At 41.3% G+C, this 21,938-nt stretch overlaps 1 protein-coding gene across 10 annotated transcripts in view; it reads right to left on the bottom strand.

Annotated features, from left to right (window-relative positions):
- Positions 1 to 21,938, bottom strand: part of magi2a (membrane associated guanylate kinase, WW and PDZ domain containing 2a) — a 376,696-nt gene that overhangs the window by 102,463 nt on the left and 252,295 nt on the right. For all 10 annotated transcript variants that reach the window (XM_070548124.1, XM_070548106.1, XM_070548075.1 and 7 more), the window contains 3 exons: positions 10,684 to 10,899; positions 6,251 to 6,461; positions 1,813 to 1,892 (listed from right to left, as the gene is read on the bottom strand). In XM_070548124.1, the coding sequence (XP_070404225.1) occupies positions 1,813 to 1,892; positions 6,251 to 6,461; positions 10,684 to 10,899 (507 nt within the window). The remainder of the gene's footprint in view (positions 1 to 1,812; positions 1,893 to 6,250; positions 6,462 to 10,683; positions 10,900 to 21,938) is intronic.

The raw sequence follows: 21,938 nt of genomic DNA, 5'->3' as shown, positions 1-21,938 counted from the left end.
CTCCTTAAGAGTCCGCCAGGTTCCATCCAGCTGTTATGACCCGAGACATCTCTGGACTGAAGAGTCGGTACCACGGTATTCTACAGCCCTCCGGTGCCAGAGGTCAGCCGACCCCTGCGACTTTCAGATCCACCAAGAGGGTCTCTCAAAAACGGGTGAAGTAGACATGATATATTGCATCTGGATGTTCTTCTGATGATAAGAACTTTATAGCTTAGAGCAAACCAAATTCTTTTCATCAGAACTCAGCTTACTTTGATAAGGAAGCTCTGACTGACATCACATTCACACATAGGTTCCTTCATCACGTTTAGTTACATCCACTCATAGTAAATGCTTAGTTAATTAGTCATGTTTTGTTTGTGAAATTAATTCTTACTTTTATAAACCTGACTCTTTCTTGAAATAACACGAAGTGTGGTTGATCATTGAAAAAGCAAAGAACCTAGATCTTCTGAAATTAAAACCTAGAATCTTCTGAATAATTACAATAAAGACCTAGCAGGTCGTCGTCGTCATCTTCCTCCGCTTATCCGGGTCCGGGTCGCGGGGGCAGCATCCCAACTAGGGTGGTCCAGACCGTCCTCTCCCTGGCCACCTCCACCAGGACCCCAAGGCATTCCCAGACCAGATTGGAGATGTAACCTCTCCAACGTGTCCTGGGTCGACCCAGGGGCCTCCTGCCAGCAGGACATGCCCGAAACACCTCCCCAGGGAGGCGTCCAGGAGGCATCCTGACCAGATGCCCAAACCACCTCAACTGACTCCTTTCGATCCGGAGGAGCAGCGGTACCTAGCAGGTTAATATTTTATATTTATATAGAATATTACATCTTCCTGGTCATAACAAATAAAATCATAAATGTGACTACGCTGCAAGACGTTCAAGTCATTTAGAACAGAGGAAATAGCTGCAGCGAACTCCGCCTCAGTCGCCATGTTTATGACAAACTCAGCGTTGTGGTGTGTGACGTACGCTACTCAGCCCTGATTGGCTCGGTTAGAATTCGCACAAGGTGGGGTTATTTGAATAGGAGAGTTCCCAGACCTGGCAGGCCAGGCTAGGTCTTCACCTCCAAATCTGAAAACTTGCAGCTGATGCAGGAAAATGCACGAATGCAGCCAAAAGCAGGTTTGGGGGTATTTTTCACGAGGAAATGGCAATATCACATGGTAAAAAGCCCCAAAAAGTGGACCTTCTATGACCTGACTCCTTTAATCACGACAAGGAGTTGTCTGCTTTCCTGAGACGTATCCCTCACTGGTTGCATTTAGCCTGAACTTTACTCTATTTAAATAGATCCATACATAAGAGCCACTTAAAACACGTTCTACTCAGCATCACCACATCCTCCCTGATCACAGCTTAACAGAGAAACATTTTCCTAGTCACACATAAAAAAACAAAGAACTGAGGAGGAGGAGGAGTCGATACTCGTGTATTTATAAGTTTATGTAAAAACGATCAATGCACATTCATCCTTCTGCTTTCTTTTTTTGTTACGTACGTAGGCGGTTAGAGGACACGTCAGATGTCTCTGAGATGAGAATAAAGAAGTCTTTGTGACCCTCTTTGGACCTGGGCTTTGAACACATACACGACTGGGCTTTAGATTCACTCTAACCACCGCTATACCTGGAAATGATCAATACGTAAATACTAAAAAAAACAACAATCAACACCACATGTGTGAGCGTGAATACATTCGAAAACCAGTTTTTATGTTTAATAATGTGAAATGCATGTTTTTAGCGACCGGTATTGATGGCTGAGAGGCAAAAAGCAGTGAAAGAAGGAAAGGAAGCACTCACCATCCTCATTGCATTCCTCGGGTGGCTTTGCCTTCTTGGCGAGCCTCGGGTCCAGCCACGATGTCGTCTTGGTGTTATGGCTGCGGGGAAAAAACAGAGAGAGTGTGAGAGGGAGAGTGATGGATGGCGAGAGAGAGGAGCCTTGGCAGGAAGCACCATCGAGGTTGGTGGATTCTTAATTCGGCTACGGAACCATTTCAGAGAGAGAAGAAGAGACTCCCTCGAGCGTCTGGCTTTGAGAAGTTGACAAGAGACCAAAATGAGAAAAAAAAACATGCGAAAGGTGAGCAAAAGGGGAATCAATACTTTTAATTTGTTTACCGTCTCTCATTTGCAAGCAGAGAGAACAGGGAGAGATGGAGAGGTGAGGGAGGGAGGGGTGGGGTGTTTTCTGGATTTAAATCCGATTCAGTGGCGTTCCTGGAAAACTTGCATTTAGACAACTGGACAACGGCCTCCATGCATGGTGATGCAACAACAAGGAGACAAGGAGGTGTGATGTTAAGAAAATTTGTTTAGATTTTATTGTCTTTGTTTTGTTGTTTTGTTTTCCACTAAAACTTGCAAAAACATTAGGTTCACTAGCTCCCAGACAGATGCTGACATTTTCACGTTGTCAGTTCCTACTTGGCTGTACAGCTGTAAATAAATCAGATGCAATGTAGCAGGACTTATAGGCCATAAAACCCAGCGCCGCTTCGATAAGAGGCTGGAAGGTTCATTGAGTAATCATCACCGAGTGGCGTTTCAGTTGCTATGACTTATTTATTAGTAATCTAAAGCGTAGATTGGTGCTAAATTTAGACATGCATAAAAGAATGACAACAAAAAAAGAAGTAAGCACCATGAACCAGTCCAAAATGGAACAAATGCTAAATCAGTTTGATAAAAAGGTAAAGGCTAAAAATAGATTATCTTTATTAATAACAATTACGAAATGTTTCAATGTCACTTTGGTCTTAAGTTGGACACCAACCATTACACAACCGGCGTCCCCAGGACTAAAAATAGAAGATAAAGTGGAGACACATAAAGATGATAAATGTGTTCAACGAAAACCCAAATGAAAGGCCGAGTCCTATGAAGTGCTCTTCAATGAAAGCTTAAATCACTTTTCTCCTTTTGACTCCTTTCCATCAGTCCTTCTGATCTAGTTTCCTGTCTTCTGTCCTTCTCATGACTCATTTCCTAATTTCTGTTGCCATCTTTTAATATTTATAGAAAAGAACATAAAGCTCGGAGTCACCTTGTTTTATTCTGGATTTACTATTATTAGGGATCAACGGAACAGTAGAGGATATTGTATAGTGTCATTTTCCATCAAATACCTCATCATTATTGGAGAAGACGTAGTACAGTGAGCTGAGGTGAAGAGGGTTGCTGCAGACATGCAAAGCCTGAATTATTTAATCAGGACATCTCTAATAAAAATAGCGGCAACGCTTCCTTTTACAGTCCCCTAATTAATAAGTACTTACATGGTAATTACATAGTAAGTAAAAGTGTATTATTGTTTCTGAGTTCTTAAATAGTTATTACCACGCAACACAGGTTCAATTCTAGTTTATATTTTTAATTAATCCTTGCCAGTAAATACTGCTTTACACCATAATTACACTTTATTACAATTATACACTTTAACCTACTATGTAATTACCATGTAAGTACTTAGTAATTAGGGGACTGTAAAAGGAACCATAACCAAAATAGCTTTCGGTAAGTTCTTTCTTTGCAAAAGAAACAAAACTGTAAGAAAATAAGGGTCAACCTACAGAGGCATGAAGTGAGCTAGCATTAGCCTTTACTTCAGCTGCCTACCTCACATGAAAAACATCTGTGAGAGAGAGATTTTGTGGCTAGATGACCGAGATGCTCTGCTATTACACAGAAATGCTTGTTTAAGCTAATTTCTAAGCAAGACGGCAGTGAAAAGTTCACAAACGAATACAAAGGCTTCCTTTTAATTATTCAATATAAATTTGTTAAAGAAATTGTACTTTACTTTCTCAAATTAAAAACAAACGTGTGTAATTTTTGCATCATCAGACATGACTTTATAAACACACAAATGTTATCTCACCAGTTCTTGTATTTGTGGATGCTGGTTGTGTACAGCTCTCATCCTCAGAACACAAAATTAGGAATAAGACACGATAAAAGTGCATTCACAAACACAGACTGTTTAAATCTGCATTTTAAACTAAACTGATGATTTTAGGAAATACATTTGCAGGAATAACAAGACAAATCGTATCTGTGCGGATAAACTGTCTCCCTAGACCAGAGCTATCCAATTCCAGGCCTGGAGGGCCGGTATCCTGCATTTTTTGGTTTTAACCCTGCTTCAACACCTGATTTCAATCAGCAGGTGATTAACAGGCTTCTGCAGAGCCTGTTGAGCTGCTGCACAGGTGATTCAACCACTGAGTGTGTCGGACCAGTGAAACCACTAAAACGTGCTGGATACCAGGTCTCAAGGCCTGGAATTGTATAGCCCTGCCCTAGACTACGATCCTCTACCAAAACTCAAGAGCATCGATTTATTTTATAATAAATTAGATAATTTATTCTCATCATTCATCCCATCATATCTGTGTTAAATATTGACTAGATTATTTTTCCCCATAAAGATGTTGAACACTTGTTTAATCAACCCATTTGCAGTGGTCTCTACTAAGAATGAATGCCTAGTAAGTCACACTCGGGAGACACCGGTGCACCATTTCCAGAAACTAGAAGTGAGCCACATCACAGCTGAGCTTCAGACGGCAGGTTTTGGAGTCTTATTTCCTGATATTTGGACATCTCACCTCTGATTGGATAACAGCAACACGACTCAAACACTGACTCTGTTTGCTCTGCAACATTGATGCACAACTAACACAAGCCTGGAGGAGTTCTACTGTGTGGTGGAGATGCTAATGGTAATGATTACCTTCTACTAGCTGAGACATTCTCTGTTGTTTCCTGGACATTAAACCAACAACAGCCTTCCCCGTCGTGAGTCAAGATGGGCGAGTTTATGAATGTTAAGTGACAGTGTGACGTAGATCTGTCAGGACTTTCTAATCCTAGAGTTTCACCGTCTGTTTTCTATCAGAAGCTAATGCAGGATAGGTGTAGGGGACTATTTTCATGTTCAGCCAGCATGAAAAGCTCAGAGTGACCCATTATAATCAGATAAAAAAAAATGGGTTTTCATTGTTCCACACCTTTAAAATATCACAAATTTGTTCTCCCAACTACATCAGATTAAGGACTGTAGGTCACCTTAATGGTCTCATATGAACCGATCATGAGGAAGCAACAGTTCTGAAACAGGTAATCCCTTGCTAGCATGAACAATTAGTCATGGATTAGGATCAGAGAATAAGGACGCATTAAATATTTTCTGAGAAGCAGAAAAATATTAGGTCAGTGGAAAGCAGCAGATAGATCAGGAAGAGAATCACCAAACACCTGACCGGATGACAATACCATCTACTGGTTTGATGTTTCTACAGCTTTTTGTTCTCATTTGAACCCTACACCTAATCCAACAATGCCAAAAACGGTCCCCCTGCTGGAATCACATCAGTGGACACACATGGATCCATGTCCACATGCAAATCCCAGCACACCCCTTCAAAAGCACACAGCAACTCCATTATTCTTAAAGACTCACCTTCATCCTAACTGCAGCTGTAAAACTCTAACAACCACAACGAATTAAACTTTAGAGCTTTTACATAAGAGTTCTATGTACAAGGGTGTTTCTGGAGACCATTAAAACCCATTAAACCACCGCGCATCCACTTATTCTGCCTCTGCGAGAGCATTCTACGGCAGCACTGGGAGACGTTGGGAAGAGAGTGCACCCACAGGTTGATAAGCAGCCTGATCTGGGAAAACCTGTGATGAACTTCCAGGGAAAACAAACCAAGCCTCCATGTGGAAAGTGACCAAACTTGTTTTTCTCTCATGTCTGCAATAATTTCGACTGGTTCATCCCTCAGGATGGAAGGATTCATTAACAAATAACACCCCCCAAAAGAAAACAAACAAAATAAAAATAAAATATGTATGTATAAGATATATGTATTCATCCTTTTGAAGACCAAAAAGAGTGAAGGAGCCATTCATGGCAAACCCAAAGAAGCTTTGAAAAGCCTTCAGAAATTCTGAAAACCATTTTAAGAAATTACAAAAATGCCTGGGTCTTTGGGAAGCCCAATATCAAAATGTTTTTGCAGAATTGTGAGCATAACTTTACAAGCCGAGCAGGTTAAACAAAAATCCACCATCTGCAGGTGGAGCAAGTCTGAAATAAGGAAAAACTGCTGCCTTTTTTAGATTAAAACTAAATAATTAGCACATTTTTGGCTACTTCCTTTTCATATTTTCCAGATTTAACAGTGGACAGCGATGACAGGATGATTGTAACCATGACAACACTCACTCTATAAAGTAGACCTCTCCCTTCTCCGTGTAAGCCATTTCCCAGTTGTCCGGCAGCAGTCCTAGCTCGTCGTTCTCGTCTGGTTTGGGCAGCACCATCTTCGGGGACTGCCCGTCCACCTTGTGCACCTCTGGCGGGGCCTCTGCTGGGTGACTCTGAGGGACGTTGTCCCCCGAAGCGTCGGTGCTCTTGTCCTCATGTTCACTCGACTCTGAGGTGACAACAAGGCGGTATGAGTCAGACATCACGTTATCGTCAGCGAGCAGAGTGAAAGACGGGCGGGAGAGAGACAGAAAGTTGAGGCAGAGGCAGAAAAATAGAAACAGGTAATTAGAAAAGTATGAGAAGTGATGACTCGGGAGGAAGAAAAGTGGAGGAAAGAAAGGGAGACGGAGGGATGAAAGAAGGAGAGGGGACGGTAAAGACTGAGAAAGGACGGGCAGGTGGGGACGCTTGGCTTTGAGTTGTGGTGGCGTGTGAAAGTGTCAGGAGGAGAAAAATGGAGAAGAATGGAAACAGACGGTGTGTGTGTGTGTGTGTGTGTGTGTGTGTGTGTGGTGAGGAGTTGGCAAATGAAAGAGTCGGATTGAGAGGCAATCTATGAGCGAGCAAGTGTGAGTTAGTGATCTGCTTAGATCACAGCGACCACCGGACTCCATCGATCGGCCATTTTCGGCTGTGCTGGTCAGCCTTTGCTGTCCTTCTGCAGAGACACGACCTACTGTGAGACGAGAGGAGGAGGAGGAGCAGCAGGATCACCCTCAACACCCTCCTCACCTCGCCTCGCCCGACCGTGTAGCCCAGAGGGCCGACGTATCGATAGGAATCAGCTGAGAAGGTCGGCCTGCGTCTGCTTTTAGCTCAGAGCCAGAAGGGCTTTCAGAGTCGTTTAGAGAAGATTTACATCCCAGTACATGAGGAGTTTACCGACGTTCAGAGACTTTTTGTCCGCGTCTAACTTTACTGTAAACATCATTTAGAAGCTTTAAAATCAGACTTTTCCAGAATAACTGATCATTTTCTGTGGATTAATGGACGGTCTTTCTGTAAACGTGACAAATTATTAAAATATTTTCCTTAAAATAATTTATAATTACTGTTATAGAACTGCTAAACTTTTTGGAAAGGGGTTTCGTAGCAGTAGATCTTCAAAAGTGACGAAGCTAAACTCTCACACGCTCTGAACTTGACCCGTTTTACAAGGTAAAACTGCTTAAAAACACGATTTCCTTTTTAATGTGGTATTTAAACGTCACAAATCTACTTTTATCCTGTTATTCTAAAAACTCACTTTAAATCAAAAACACAAGGAGAGCTACCATTTGCATAAATCAAGTCCCCTGTCTTACCTTGCTTGGGCTCATTTTGGTAGGAAAACCTAATTCTCATTCTTTTAAACAAAGGTCCGATCTCTAAAAGTCACGTTTGGAAGCTGTTTAGAGGAATTAAAAACAAACAAACCCAGAGTTAGTCTCCACCCAAGTCCGACCCGCTCAGATTCTGATGATGTTAGTTGTGAAACACTTTCTCGAGGCCACGTAATCGGCTCTGAGTCACAGGATGGGGGGGTGGGGGGGTGGGGGTGGGTGGGGTTCAAGGCTCCCAGAAACTAATATGAAACGCATAAGACCCTTTTATGGTTCCGTGTTCATGTGACAAAGTGATGCAGTCAGACGCATTTCTGTGTGATAAATGTGTTTGGGCTTTAGTCACACCAAGGGCTGATACCATAAGGTGTAGTTAGACACGTTTATCTGGTGACCAATCAGAATTCATCTGATGGTTTAACCTCAGGAGGCAACACCATTCCTGCAGGGCACAATCTGAACAGCCTCTTTGTGTTTTATTTTTAGCATGTTTGTTTTTTAACAGCCTGCTACAACACACTTTAGCCATTTAACTTTTGCAGATCCCACTAAATCTGTGGCAAAAAAACTACAAAAATAAATAATTCTAAAAATACAGAGTGTCAATAAAGTTTTAACTTATTACTTTGCATTCATATAATGATATTATTAGGTAAATTATTATTTTTATTAGGTGTCGGAGGCTATTTTCACGTTCAGCTTGCATGTTACAATCAGAGCGATGGATCATAAAAAAAGTAAAAATGTGAATGACCTCTTTAGTAAAAACACGTATTTTTCTGACAGATTTTTTTCTATTCGGTCCCGTGGTTCCAGCCTCGCTGTTCTGACAGATAAATCTTTGACTTGTATCGTCGTCGTCGTCTTCCTCCGCTTATCCGGGTCCGGGTCGCGGGGGCAGCATCCCAACTAGGGAGCTCCAGACCGTCCTCTCCCCGACCACCTCCACTAGCTCCTCTGGCAGGATCCCAAGGCGTTCCTGGACCAGATTGGAGATGTAACCTCTCCAACGTGTCCTGGGTCGACCCGGGGGCCTCCTGCTGGCAGGACATGCCCAAAACACCTCCCCAGGGAGGCGTCCAGGAGGCATCCTGACCACCTCAAACCACCTCAACTGGCTCCTTTCGATCCGGAGGAGCAGCGGTTCTACTCCGAGTCCCTCCCGAATGTTCGAGCTCCTCACCCTATCTCTAAGGCTGAGCCCGGCCACCCTACAGAGGAAACTCATTTCGGCCGCTTGTATCCGCAATCTCGTTCTTTCGGTCATTACCCAAAGCTCATGACCATAGGTGAGGATTGGGACGTAGATCGACCGGTAAATCGAGAACCTGGCTTTCTGGCTCAGCTCCCTCTTCCCCACGACAGATCGGCTCAGCGTCCCCATCACTGCAGACGCCGAACCAATCCGCCTGTCGATCTCCCGATCCCTCCTACCCTCACTCGTGAACAAAACCCCGATATACTTAAACTCCTCCACTTGAGGTAGGACCACTCCCCCGACCCGGAGTTGACAAGCCACCCTTTTCCGGTCGAGAACCATGGTCTCAGATTTGGAGGTGCTGATCCTCATCCCAGCTGCTTCACACTCGGCCGCGAACCTACCCAGCAAGAGCTGAAGGTCAGAGCTGGATGAAGCTAGGAGGACCACATCATCCGCAAAAAGCAGAGATGAGATTCTCCTGCCACCAAACTCAACACACTCCACACCACGGCTGCACCTAGAAATTCTGTCCATAAAGGTAATGAACAGAACCGGTGACAAAGGGCAGCCCTGGCGGAGTCCAACCCTCACCGGGAACAGGTCCGACTTACTACCGGCTATGCGGACCAAACTCACGCTCCTCTGGTAAAGGGACTGAATGGCCCTTAACAGAAAGCCACCCACCCCATACTCCTGGAGCGTCCCCCACAGGGTGCCCCTGGGGACACGGTCATAAGCCTTCTCCAAATCCACAAAACACATGTGGATTGGTTGGGCAAACTCCCATGCCCCCTCCATCACCCTTGCAAGGGTATAGAGCTGGTCCACAGTTCCACGCCCAGGACGAAAACCACATTGCTCCTCCTCTATCTGAGATTCAACTATCGATCGGACCCTCCTCTCCAGTACCTTGGAGTAGACCTTTCCAGGGAGGCTGAGGAGTGTGATCCCCCTATAGTTGGAACACACCCTCCGGTCACCCTTCTTAAAGATGGGGACCACCACCCCGGTCTGCCACTCCACAGGAACTGCCCCCGATCACCACGCAATGTTGCAGAGACGTGTCAACCAAGACTTGACTTTTATTCATGTTTGGAAATGTTCCACTCTGCATGACATGCAGGAATTTTACAAAGAGCACAAGAATGGTTTGAATACGGCCTGCAGGTTCTTGTTGAAGTGAGCAAGGATTTATGGGTTTGGCCTCTGGCTCCTGCTCCTAACGGCGAGCTTTAACCCTTTGGTGCATAATGGTCACTACATTGGACAGGTACTCAAAATTGTTATTTATTTGTTTTTGCTATTAAGCACAGCTGTTGAAGACTTTATTGCATTTGAGCCCTCCATTTGGACTTCAGTAAGCCAAGCCAACATATTTCATGTTCAGAATGCACGCTGTCCACTGAGGTGGACATGTAATAAATTATTTGTAAATGATAAAATTTTAAAAAAAATATTTGTTGAAATTTGTTTCATTCACACCTGAAGACAAATGAAAAAAATTGTTAAAAAAATCATGGTTGAAGATTTCATAATTCATGCATCAAAGGGTTAATAATCATGTCTAATGAGTGATTCCTGTTTCCACCGAGGAGGTAATTGTTCCATCAACAGAAAATTAAGAATCAGTGCATATCTGATGCTATAAATGAGGAAATAAAGATATATGCGACCAATTAAAGGCAACGATTAATCCACGGCTGATGAAACCCATTTAAAAGACTCTGTTGCTAAGCAACCACCAAGGATGAAATAGTTGATGCAAGTTTAAACTGTGAACCGATGCAAGATCTCAACCTGGCAGTCGGGACCCAACCAAGCTGACCTTTGACCTCGTGTCTGTGGAGGTTGCTGTCGGGGCTAACCTGGGGTGACAGCAAAACCGTTGCCATTGACGATGGGCTTCTCCTCCTCCTCCTCCTCTGGGGGCTCGATGCCGGCCTTTTCCATGTTGCTGACTGACTTGTTGCGCTTCCTCTTGCCCTCGGAGCTGGGTCTGGCACCCGGCAGCAGCTGGTCTGTTACATTCAGCAGCGGAGCGCTGGGCTCAGCTGGAGGCTTCGGCGTGCCGTAAAAGTTATCTGAAAACACAAAAGATGAGAGAAGGAAGGAAATAGAGAACGTGGAGTTAAATCAGGAGCAGTAAAGGCCACACAAAGACCAAAAATCTACTTATAATCATTTATGTTTGATTCTTTTGTCTTTCCTCCTGACTAAACTTTTGTGGTGGTTTTTTTATAATGTAGGAACAAACCGGCCACATTTACGATGCTACTCACTCATTTAATATGTGTCCAGGGTTATTTTGCTCCTGATAAAACAAACTTTCACAGCAGCTTTTCTCTGTTTTATCACATGTCCTGCACCAACGCTCACCTCTGCCTCCTGCTGACAAATCTGTAACTACAGCCTCCTAAAACAGCGATCTCTGGATCTTTTAGGCGTATAAACCCAAAAAAATGAATAGCTGTGTCTCAGTTGTGGCCAGAGTAACAGTAATAATGTTTTCTTGTCCCATAATCGAGCAGCTGGAGAGCAGGTGTCGCCTAAACATAATAAACTCAATGCTTAAAGTAGATGGAGATTGTAACCTTTTTATTTTTTATTTGGTGAATAAAAAATTTAATCTTCATTATATTTCAGCCATTGCTGAAAATGCATGTGATGCCATCAGTTCAGTTGTCGCTAAGCTACAAACCCAGCACCCCAATGCATTTGTGGCTATATCTGGTGATTTGAATCATGCCTCGCTCTCTGCTTCACTTCCAACATTTCAACAGTTTGTCAGCTGCTCCACCAGAGAAAACAAGACATTGAATTTGTGTTATGTAAATGTAAAGAATGCATACGTGTCCAAAACAAGACCTCCTCTGGGACAATCAGATCACATTCTTGTTTTTCTCTGCTCAGAATACAAACCACTTGTTCAGAGGCAACCTGTGACAAGAAGAACTGAGAAAATGCTCACAGGACGCTTCAATTTCCCTCTGGGATTAATGACATATTTAAGCAGGGACCTGAAAAGGCTCAACAGCCTAATAAAAAAGGCTGGTTCTGTTCTGGGGACGACTGTGGAACCGCTGGAGGAGATGATGCAAAGAAGGATTCTCCAGAGAATCAAGAAAATGATGGACAACCCTGAGCATTCTCTTCACAAGACTGTCCGACAACGGAAGAGTGTCTTCAGTCAGAGGCTTCTTCAGTTTGGCTGCAACACTGACCGCTACTGGAGATCCTTCCTGCCAACAGCCATTGTAATATACAACAACTCTTTGATGACTTGATTATTATTATTATTATTCTGAGCTACTACAGCAATCAATTTCCCTCTGGGATTAATAAAGTATTTTTGAATTTAATTGAATTGAATTTGATCTACCAGTTATAAATGTATCTGATCATTGTGCTTTAACTGCTGCAGATCATGATAATAATAATCCTAAATGATAATCTAATGAATGAGATCACGTATTATAAAAAAGAGAATAAAATGAATGATTTGCTTAGTCACCTATATTTAAAGAAAACAATGAGGGTGCTCTTCACTGCTCAAATGGATGACTCAGTTTAGTTTAAAACTGCAGAATTTGTTTTTGTTTTTGCAGAAATTCTCCACAAATCTCAGGATTTATCTACATAATTATAATTTTAGTTTTATTGGACATTTATGTCTTCGTGTTTTACCATCTTTTAATCACTTATGTAGTAATTTTACTATCCATATTAGCTCTTATTATTTTTTATGTTACTTATTTGTTCGTGCCAGTGTTTTCCTCTGTGGGGCCCTCTGCCTCGGGGGTGGTGGTCGACTGTGGCGGACTGGGCACACCTCAGGGACTGCTTAGGTGATGGTGGTGGTGGTGGTGGGGGTGGGGGTGGGGTGGGGGTGGGGGCTGATGGTGGGTTTTTTTCCGCCCCATCTCCCTGGGAGCCCTGGGTTGGCACCTTTGCTGCTGCTGTCGATCGACTACTACCGAGGCAGGTGGCTCACCTGATGGCGTGTCATTCGTTACCTAACCCATCTGAACTGGGCCTAGTGTTTACTTATGATGTTTTATTGATCTTTTTTTAATTGTTTTAAAAGTTTTGCGTGTGTGCATGTGTGTATTTGTTGCTTGTGTGTGTGTGTGTGTGTGTGTGGGGGGGGGGGGGGGGGGGGGGGTTCCTTAGGAAAGGGGTTATGGGATGTAGATATTTGGGGGAGGGGGGGGGGCAACTGTCATAAGTATTTTTATATTTTTGGGGAAATGATGGGATTATGGGTTATATGGGGTTATTTTAACCTGTAAAGCACTTTGAGCAGCACATTTTGTATATGAAAAGTGCTATACAAATAAAGTTTGATTGATTGATTGAATATCTGCATTAATACAGTGGGGCAAAAAAGTATTTAGTCAGCCACCGATTGTGCAAGTTCTCCCACTTAAAATGATGACTGAGGTCAGTAATTTACATCATAGGTACACTTCAACTGTGGGAGACAGAATGTGAAAAATAATCCATGAATTCACATGGCAGGATTTTTAAAGAATTTATTTGTAAATCAGGGTGGAAAATAAGTATTTGGTCAATAACAAAAATTCAACTCAATACTTTGTAACATAACCTTTGTTGGCAATAACTGAGGTCAAACGATTACTATAGGTCTTTACCAGGTTTGCACACACAGTAGCTGGTATTTTGGCCCATTCCTCCATGCAGATCTTCTCGAGAGCAGTGATGTTTTGGGGCTGTCGCCGAGCAACACGGACTTTCAACTCCCTCCACATATTTTCTATGGGGTTGAGGTCTGGAGACTGGCTAGGCCACTCCAGGACTTTCAAATGCTTCTTACGGAGCCACTCCTTTGTTGCCCGGGCGGTGTGTTTGGAATCATTGTCGTGTTGGAAGACCCAGCCACGTTTCATCTTCAAAGCTCTAACTGATGGAAGGAGGTTTTGGCTCAGAATCTCACAATACATGGCCCCATTCATTCTGTCCTTAACACGGATCAGTCGTCCAGTCCCCTTAGCAGAAAAACAGCCCCAAAGCATGATGTTCCCACCCCCATGCTTCACAGTAGGTATGGTGTTCTTGGGATGCAACTCAGTATTCTTCTTCCTCCAAACACGACGAGTTGAGTTTATACCAAAACGTTCTACTTTGGTTTCATCTGACCACATGGCATTCTCCCAATCCTCTGCTGTATCATCCATGTGCTCTCTGGCAAACTTCAGACGGGCCTGGACATGCACTGGCTTCAGCAGCGGAACACGTCTGGCACTGCAGGATTTGATTCCCTGCCGTTGTAGTGTGTTACTGATGGTGACCTTTGTTACTGTGGTCCCAGCTCTCTGCAGGTCATTCACCAGGTCCCCCCGTGTGGTTCTGGGATTCTTGCTCACAGTTCTCATGATCATTTTGACCCCACGGGATGAGATCTTGCGTGGAGCCCCACATCGAGGGAGATTATCAGTGGTCTTGTAGGTCTTCCATTTTCTGATAATTGCTTCCACAGTTGATTTTTTCACACCAAGCTGCTTGCCTATTTTAGATTCACTCTTCCCAGTCTGATGCAGGTCTACAATTCTTTTCGTGGAGTCCTTCGAAAGCTCTTTGGTCTTGGCCATAGTGGAGTTTGGAGTCTGACTGTTTGAGGCTGTGGACAGGTGTCTTTTATACAGATAATGAGTTCAAACAGGTGACATTAATACAGGTAACGAGTGGAGGACAGAAAAGCTTCTTAAAGAAGACGTTACAGGCCTGTGAGAGCCAGAGATTTTCCTTGTTTGAAGTGACCAAATACTTATTTTCCACCCTGATTTACAAATAAATTCTTTAAAAATCCTACCATGTGAATTCATGGTTTTTTTTCCACATTCTGTCTCTCACAGTTGAAGTGTACCTATGATGAAAATTACTGACCTCTGTCATCATTTTAAGTGGGAGAACTTGCACAATCGGTGGCTGACTAAATACTTTTTTGCCCCACTGTATCTTCTGGCGTCTCCACAAAGCAGCAAAATCATGAGACATAAAAATTAATTCAAGATAAAAAGAGAAAAACTAATAAAACAGAAATACACAGAGACTCAGAAATGATTAAACAGAAGGAAAAAAATATTAAAAAGTGAGAAAAAAGCCTAAAGAGTCAATTTGTTATAATTGTGTCACAGCTGTGATAGCCACAGGGTGGAAGAGGTGTGCTTCTCCAGCTATTCCTGCTGCTTTATGTTAAATCCAACTAAAACTCACCAACCGGGAGCCGAAGCTCACATCATTAAAGCACTGAACTCACATCTGCAAACACATCTAGATAGTTGGAAACATTTTTAACAGCGAACAGCTCATCCAGGACCATTCCAACCATATTTGTGGATTTATTTAGTTCATTTCTGACCAAGTAACATCATTTCCTCGTCTCCACATGAATCACCTTTGGCAAATACCTGCATGTTTTTGGAAGGTTTGGACTGAATAATAATCATATCTCAGTTTTGGGTCTCTTGCTCGGAGCCAAATTCCCGCTGCACCGCTGGGAGCTGCAGTTTCTGACTTGGCGCCGACTCTCACAACCCCATCCACGGTCCTTTAAGTTGATTTCACATTTCACCATCATTGGATTTGATAACTGGCAGCTTTACAGACCACTGACAGTCTCCATCAGTCACCGAGAGAACCTCATAACTTCATGTTTTGGGACTTTGCCTCTTCTTACTGACCTTTATACCTTAAAATGTGGATTTAGCTAAAGGCTTTTCTCTGAGATAACAAAAAGAAGTGGGAGTGGGATGTTAGCATTACACCTTTCTTTAGAAAGATCACACTCTGTAAAGGATTTCAAAGAAAATTCCAAAAGCATGCAGAAAAATCTTGGGAGAGTTCATCTGAGATTTGCTTTTAGGGGAGCTTATCTACTGAGCTGCATTCAGGTGTTTGAGGTACAAAAGATCATAAGATCATCACAAAAAAGCGACTAGTGTGAGAATCTACAGGGATTATATTGAGGCAATAGAATTGAGTTTTAGAGAAGGAAACTCTAGACCAGAATGGAGGGAAACACCAAGAGAAGATGTTTCAGTTTGTCTGGAAAAATAAAAAATGTCTGTAGGAAATACAAAACGCTCTTACAAGAAACAGAGGAAAGGAGCTGGAAAGAGATCACAGGGACGGTCACGCCCCTGAACCACAGGCACAAATCCCGCAGCAGCTGAATATTTTCCTCTGAGAAGAAAAGAATCATCGGAGAGCAAACTTAAACAACTCGCAGCGCTGTCGACACCCAGACTCTGAAGTGTAAGTCGGCGGAGCTGCTGCTAGTCTGATAGTGTCACGTATAATCTGTTTTATGGAAAACAAAAGAGTCACAGTCAACTCATTCTTGGAAAATTAAACCTTAAACTGAAAGGACAACAGGAGATTTTATGCTTCCATTAAGTTTTTCATGTGCAGAATATAGAACCAGAACCAAATCTAAAGATAATCAGAAGTGATTTTACTAATTTATGACAAAGACATCTAATAATCATATTTATAATCTCCATTGGCTGATATGTGCTGCATGTTTTTACTAGGGCTGGGAATCTAGCAGGTTAATTATGATTAATTAAATAAAGAAAAAATAACAATGCATTAAAAAAATTACCACTGGAGCCAAAGCACCCCCCTATTTTATGCCCTATATATTAATAAATATCAAACTGCACCTCTGACAAAATTGCAGAGCCTGGGCTATAAGACCACATATACCTTTTTACTTGCTCCAAACACAATGACAATTAAATGAGTGGTTAAAAAATCGCTCTTCATGAAGAAAAGAAAGGAAGAAAATAATATATGCTTTTTACTGTTATGTTTTGTAGTTGGCAGGAAGCAGGAAGGCAGTAACTTCATCCATATGAAATTTATTACAGCACAAGGGATGACCGTGTAGCGTTCATCTTGTAACCCTCAGCAGAACTTCCCCTGAACTCTACTCTACACCTTTATATGTATTAGCAGTACTCTGCTGCCACCTAGTGGTCAGTTCAGTACACAACATTTACAATGTTCCATGTCTATTTACACTTCATCAATAACACTAATATACTAATATAAACACTTCCAACAAATCCCACAATGGTTACCTTTATAATGAGACCAAAGTAATCAAATAGACCTTGTTGTTACAGAGATATACTCATAAAGTGTGGGTATGCCATCTGTGCCTCACTGACATTACTACTGATTAAAAAATTGCTTGGGGGCAAATTGTCTTGAATGATTAAAATGCAATTAATCAAGACTAATTAATTACAAAGTCTCTGATTAATTAGATTAATCTTTTTAATCGAGTCCCAACTCTAGGTTTTTCTGATTTAATTTACACCCAAACAGTCTCATTTTTACTGCAGCATCATTTTATTCTAAAGCAGAATCCAAGAAATGGTGGCTTGGATTTCACTGGATCAATAAACTATTAAAATTTAAATCACTGAGGATTAGTTCATACAGCCAACACACTCCGACTTGTATTTGTTGTGTAATTTATTTGTTGGCCTCAAGAGTTCTCCAGAGGTAATTACTAAAGGTAAACGTGTTCTGGAATGACGTGTTTATTAAAATACAATCTTTTTTCATTAGGACAAAAACCCAGGCATTAAAATCTACCCTGTCTGTCTGTTTAGAAAACATCTCATGAACTACAGGGTGGATTTAGATCAATTTAATTGTTACATAAACTTATGGAGTCAAGCCAAGTCAAGATGGTCGCTACAACCAGTCGAGCCAAGTCAAGGTGGTCGCTACAACCAATCATAGGGCAACACTATATGGGCCACTTCTGATACTGAGTATACATTTGTCTGAACATTTCCCCACTGTGGGACATTACATAATATTTCTATTCTATTCTATTCTATTCTTAGCCTAATCTGTTTATAGTTAGTCTCTCTTACTTTTTATCAGTATTTTGTGCAATTTGTGCGGTGCTTAAAAAGAAAAGACACGTAATTTATTCTGAACCCCTTTTCAATGAAGCTCACAGTGTGACAACAAGCTAACTACAGGCAAAAAAGGACTACACACGTTGTTTAGCCCACTCTATGCAGCCAATTATCAATAACGGTGCTTAGTTTGTGTCAGGCTGTGGTCACGTGATAACAGAACTTCCCTTATAAGGAAGTTTCGATCACCTGTTCACCGGTCAGACATCAGGTCATTCATTCTTCGTCATGAACTCTGATCCTCTGATCATCCTCCAGCCATCCATCTAGAGCAGGGTTTCTCAACCTTTTTCAGCTAAATGCCCCCCCCCAAATCATGCTGAAATCCCTTACTGCCCACCAATGTCCCATGCAGAGAAACAGAAAGTTTTTTGATACAAAAATCATAATAAAAAAAAAATATATATATACAATTCAACCTTGAGTTTGAAACAGTTTCATACAAATATGTCATAAAAAAAGTATCATAAAAAAGTGGTTTTAGCTATTAGCAACGAGATATTGTAGGAAGCGATAATCCTCGGTCCAGTAAAATCATGCTTCGAGCAAACATTCTGCTAATGCTACCTCTATTAGAGTGTCTTTCTTTAATTACCTGAAAATAGTTCAGTTCCTTTGAAGCTTTGTCTGGATGCATTTTGGACAAGTGCTCCTTAAGCCGGGAGGGGAGTAGCCCCTGGCTGCATCCCGGAGATCGGGGCGGGGCTAAATGTGGGCGGGGTTAAACGTTTAGAGGTGGGTGGAGACAACTATTTGACTCCTGCCCCTCTCTCAATGGAACCAGGAAACCGCGAGTAGCCCCTTTCTAAGGATTAGAAAGCCCTAAAAACCCACAAAACCCATGTAAAGCATAACATTGGTAATCAAATGACTTGTTTGCTGGATGTCATGATAATTTTAAAGAGCAGATAATTACAGGCGCCATTTTTGATCCAATCTGTTCTGATATTTTTATTCTTTTTTCTACTTTTGTATGGTATGTGTATTTATAGCACATAGGTATTTGTGTCTTTTAGCTATACTTTTGGTACCTATATAAAAGGTTCAGGCATTTGATAGACTATTCTTTAAACCTGTCAAAACCATTTTAATAGTTGATTTTATCAATGCCGCCTTTATTTTAATAGTCATTTCCCAAGTGAGTGTAAAACAGTACAGACACGGGTAAATTTGTTGTACACTCAGTTATATCAGCTACATTAAGAGGACCAGAGACTTAAATTGTGCTGATACTTCTTAAAACATGCCAGGGTTTGAGGCGGGGTGGTGAGACATTGTGTGAGACACCCAAGAATGCAGACTAAATTTTTCAAAAAAGGTAAATTTAATAGAGCAAACAGCCAACACAGGAAAAAAAAAGTACAAACAAATGAACCAAAAAGCACACAAAAAGCAAGAGAACCTCCAAAAAAACAATGTGAGGAGGAAAAAGAATGCAAAAACTGTGACACCGCTGTACTATGGCATTTCAAAGCCAGAAAACACCCTGATCTTCCTTTTTTCCTCAATTTCTCTGCAGAACTCCTCATAGTCTGACTGAAAACTAAACATGAACAGGAACGGTTCCCTGCAATCGTTCATCTCCTCTTCATCTAGGCCATCACAGAAGCATAACCTCTCCACTGCCCTCCGGCAAGCTTCCCTGTCCATGGTGATGACCTGGGGAAGGGAAAGGCTTCTTTTGAAGGACCTTGTGGTACACCACCTTGCTGCCTCAAAGGTGTCCTCAAGCAGAGACTTCTCCTAATCAAAAATAAAGACAATATTAAAATTACTGCTGTCAAGAGATTAAAAACATATTTTACATTAATTATGTATGATCTGAAAGTAATCTAATCTTTTAATTTAATCTAATAACTGTACATAATATAAGCCTTATTTTCAATGCTAACAGCTAACCAAACAGCTGATGCTGTGGTCTTTCCAAACTGCAGCACGGATGTGCGTCTGATACAGGAGAGAAGCTGTCAGCAGCCTTGATGCTCAGTGACACACCCATTACATCCAAATGGTAACAATAACTTTGGAAAAAGTTGCAAGAAGGGTGAAAAAAACAGAGTAAAGATAACAAGGTCGCTGAAATAAACACTGCTGCAGCTAATCTCTCACCGGTCTTGTCACTGTAACGTCAACCCTTCAACTTATGAGTTTACATCAACCCTTCAAGAACACCAGCAAGAAGCGTAAAAGAAAAGAAATTGGTTTATTTAAAAGTCCCATAAAGAAGCAGTAGATTAAAAATGATTAACATAATTAAGATATATAACATGTTAATCATGGCTGTAAAAAATTAATTGCAAGTAATGGAATTATTTGACACCTCTAATTAAAATAGAGGTTGGAGAAGAAACAATGACACAAGAAAAGCCAACAATATAAAACATACTCTGTTCCCTGTGTCCAGTTCCAGCAAGTTCTCAGCCTCTGCTATAAAGGAAAAAGATTGTGGTTCATAAAAAGCATATTAACAGTGCAAGTTGTAAAAAAGATCAGTTGCTTAGTATTCTGGTTTAATGAAAATAGAGAAATGACTGAAAAACTTGCTTTGAAAAAAAAAAGTGCTCGTCTGGAACGGTCTTAATTTTCTAATCTTGGCAAAGTAAGAATTTCATTGTGCAGAAAGCGTGTTTTTCTAGCTGTGCATATGACAAAAAGTTGAATCTTGATTCTTCCCACATCCCATTTCGACAACCTAGGGGGTTGTGTACAATAATACTTGTTTGAACAATACCTGATGCTGCACAGACTCATTCAGTATGGCAGGACTTCTTAGGAGGGACCACTTCCAGGCCCTGAAATAAGTGAAGGAATTATGCTTTAGTCTGCAAGCAACAGTTAAACTACAAGAATTAATCAAATTGTCTCTCACCTGTTTTACTCTTTCCTCTCTCCGTCTTTTTCGTGCCTGCACCCTGTCTTCCTCAGACCTTGGTGATACAATGACAACATTCATTCACTATGAAAACATTCATGTTATTCTGTTGACACTTGACTGAGCAAAACGTTTATATAATTACACGTATCAGATTAGCACTCTAACCATAATAATAAAGCCCAATCAGGTGTAGAACTCAGATACAAACATAAAAAGCTTAAAAAAATAACATATTTCCCCCTGTAAAATATATTTTCCACCAAAAAGTAATCACGACCACACAACATATCTCCCAAAAGCTATAAAAGTGTTCCTACAGGTTTCTTCAACTTAAAATTAAGTCTGTTTAAGATCTTTCTAAAGCCATATAGAAAATTAATACCTATTTCACAGCACTATCAGCAAAAAAGTAAATAAATAAAATAAAATTCTTGAACTAGTTTTCATTTATTTATCTATACAACTTTACCAATATATTTTGACAAAACACTGGGTGGGCACTTGGTAGAAGATCGGTGATATTTTTAAACAAATGGTTAAAAATATAACCGGATCTCTGGTTTTACATTAGAACCTTAACAATAATTTTTGTTGCCTATATTTTAGTTTAATTTTAAGACGTTTTTTTTTTATTATTGTTCATTTTATTACCCTAATTTCTTGCAGTATTTCTATTGTATAAAAGCAACAGTGCAAACAGTAAAGACACAAAATTGAAATAAATGTCTAAAAATAGCCTTTATTAATACTAGTGCTTCTCTTCATGTCATCACTTGTTTGGAATATTTTGATGAACTTCAGAAGAAAAATGCAGTACAGAAAACTTACATCCAACACAAATTTTAAGACCCAGATGCCAAAATTGAAGGGTTTCTCTAGTCTTTTAGAAATTACTTTCAAATTCATAAATTCAATGCTTTTAAGACTCCGCGGGAACCCTGTAAACATTTCTCCTCAAAAGTAAGTCACCCCGCATGTGTAAAATAGGCTATATGTATCATCTAAAACTCATAATGGGGAAAAAACCTTTAATTTCCAAGTTCATAAAACGTTCGCCCAACATTGGTCCTCGATATTGTTAAAACAGAGAAAGAAAAATCCTGGCTTACCTTGATTTTGGCAGCTACTTCCCTCTGTCCCGGCTACAGCATTGCACACACACAGCGGTTTCCTGGTTCCATTGAGAGAGGGGCAGGACGCAGGAGTCAAATAGTTGTCTCCACCCACCTCTAAATGTTTGACCCCGCCCACATTTAGCCCCGCCCCAATCTCCGGGATGCAG

The sequence above is a fragment of the Nothobranchius furzeri genome, chromosome 1 (assembly GCF_043380555.1).
Source record: "Nothobranchius furzeri strain GRZ-AD chromosome 1, NfurGRZ-RIMD1, whole genome shotgun sequence".
In the NCBI taxonomy this organism is placed as follows: Eukaryota; Metazoa; Chordata; class Actinopteri; order Cyprinodontiformes; family Nothobranchiidae; genus Nothobranchius; species Nothobranchius furzeri.
The sequence above is the reverse complement of the archived record's forward strand: the minus strand, read 5'-3'. Positions and strand labels throughout refer to the sequence as shown.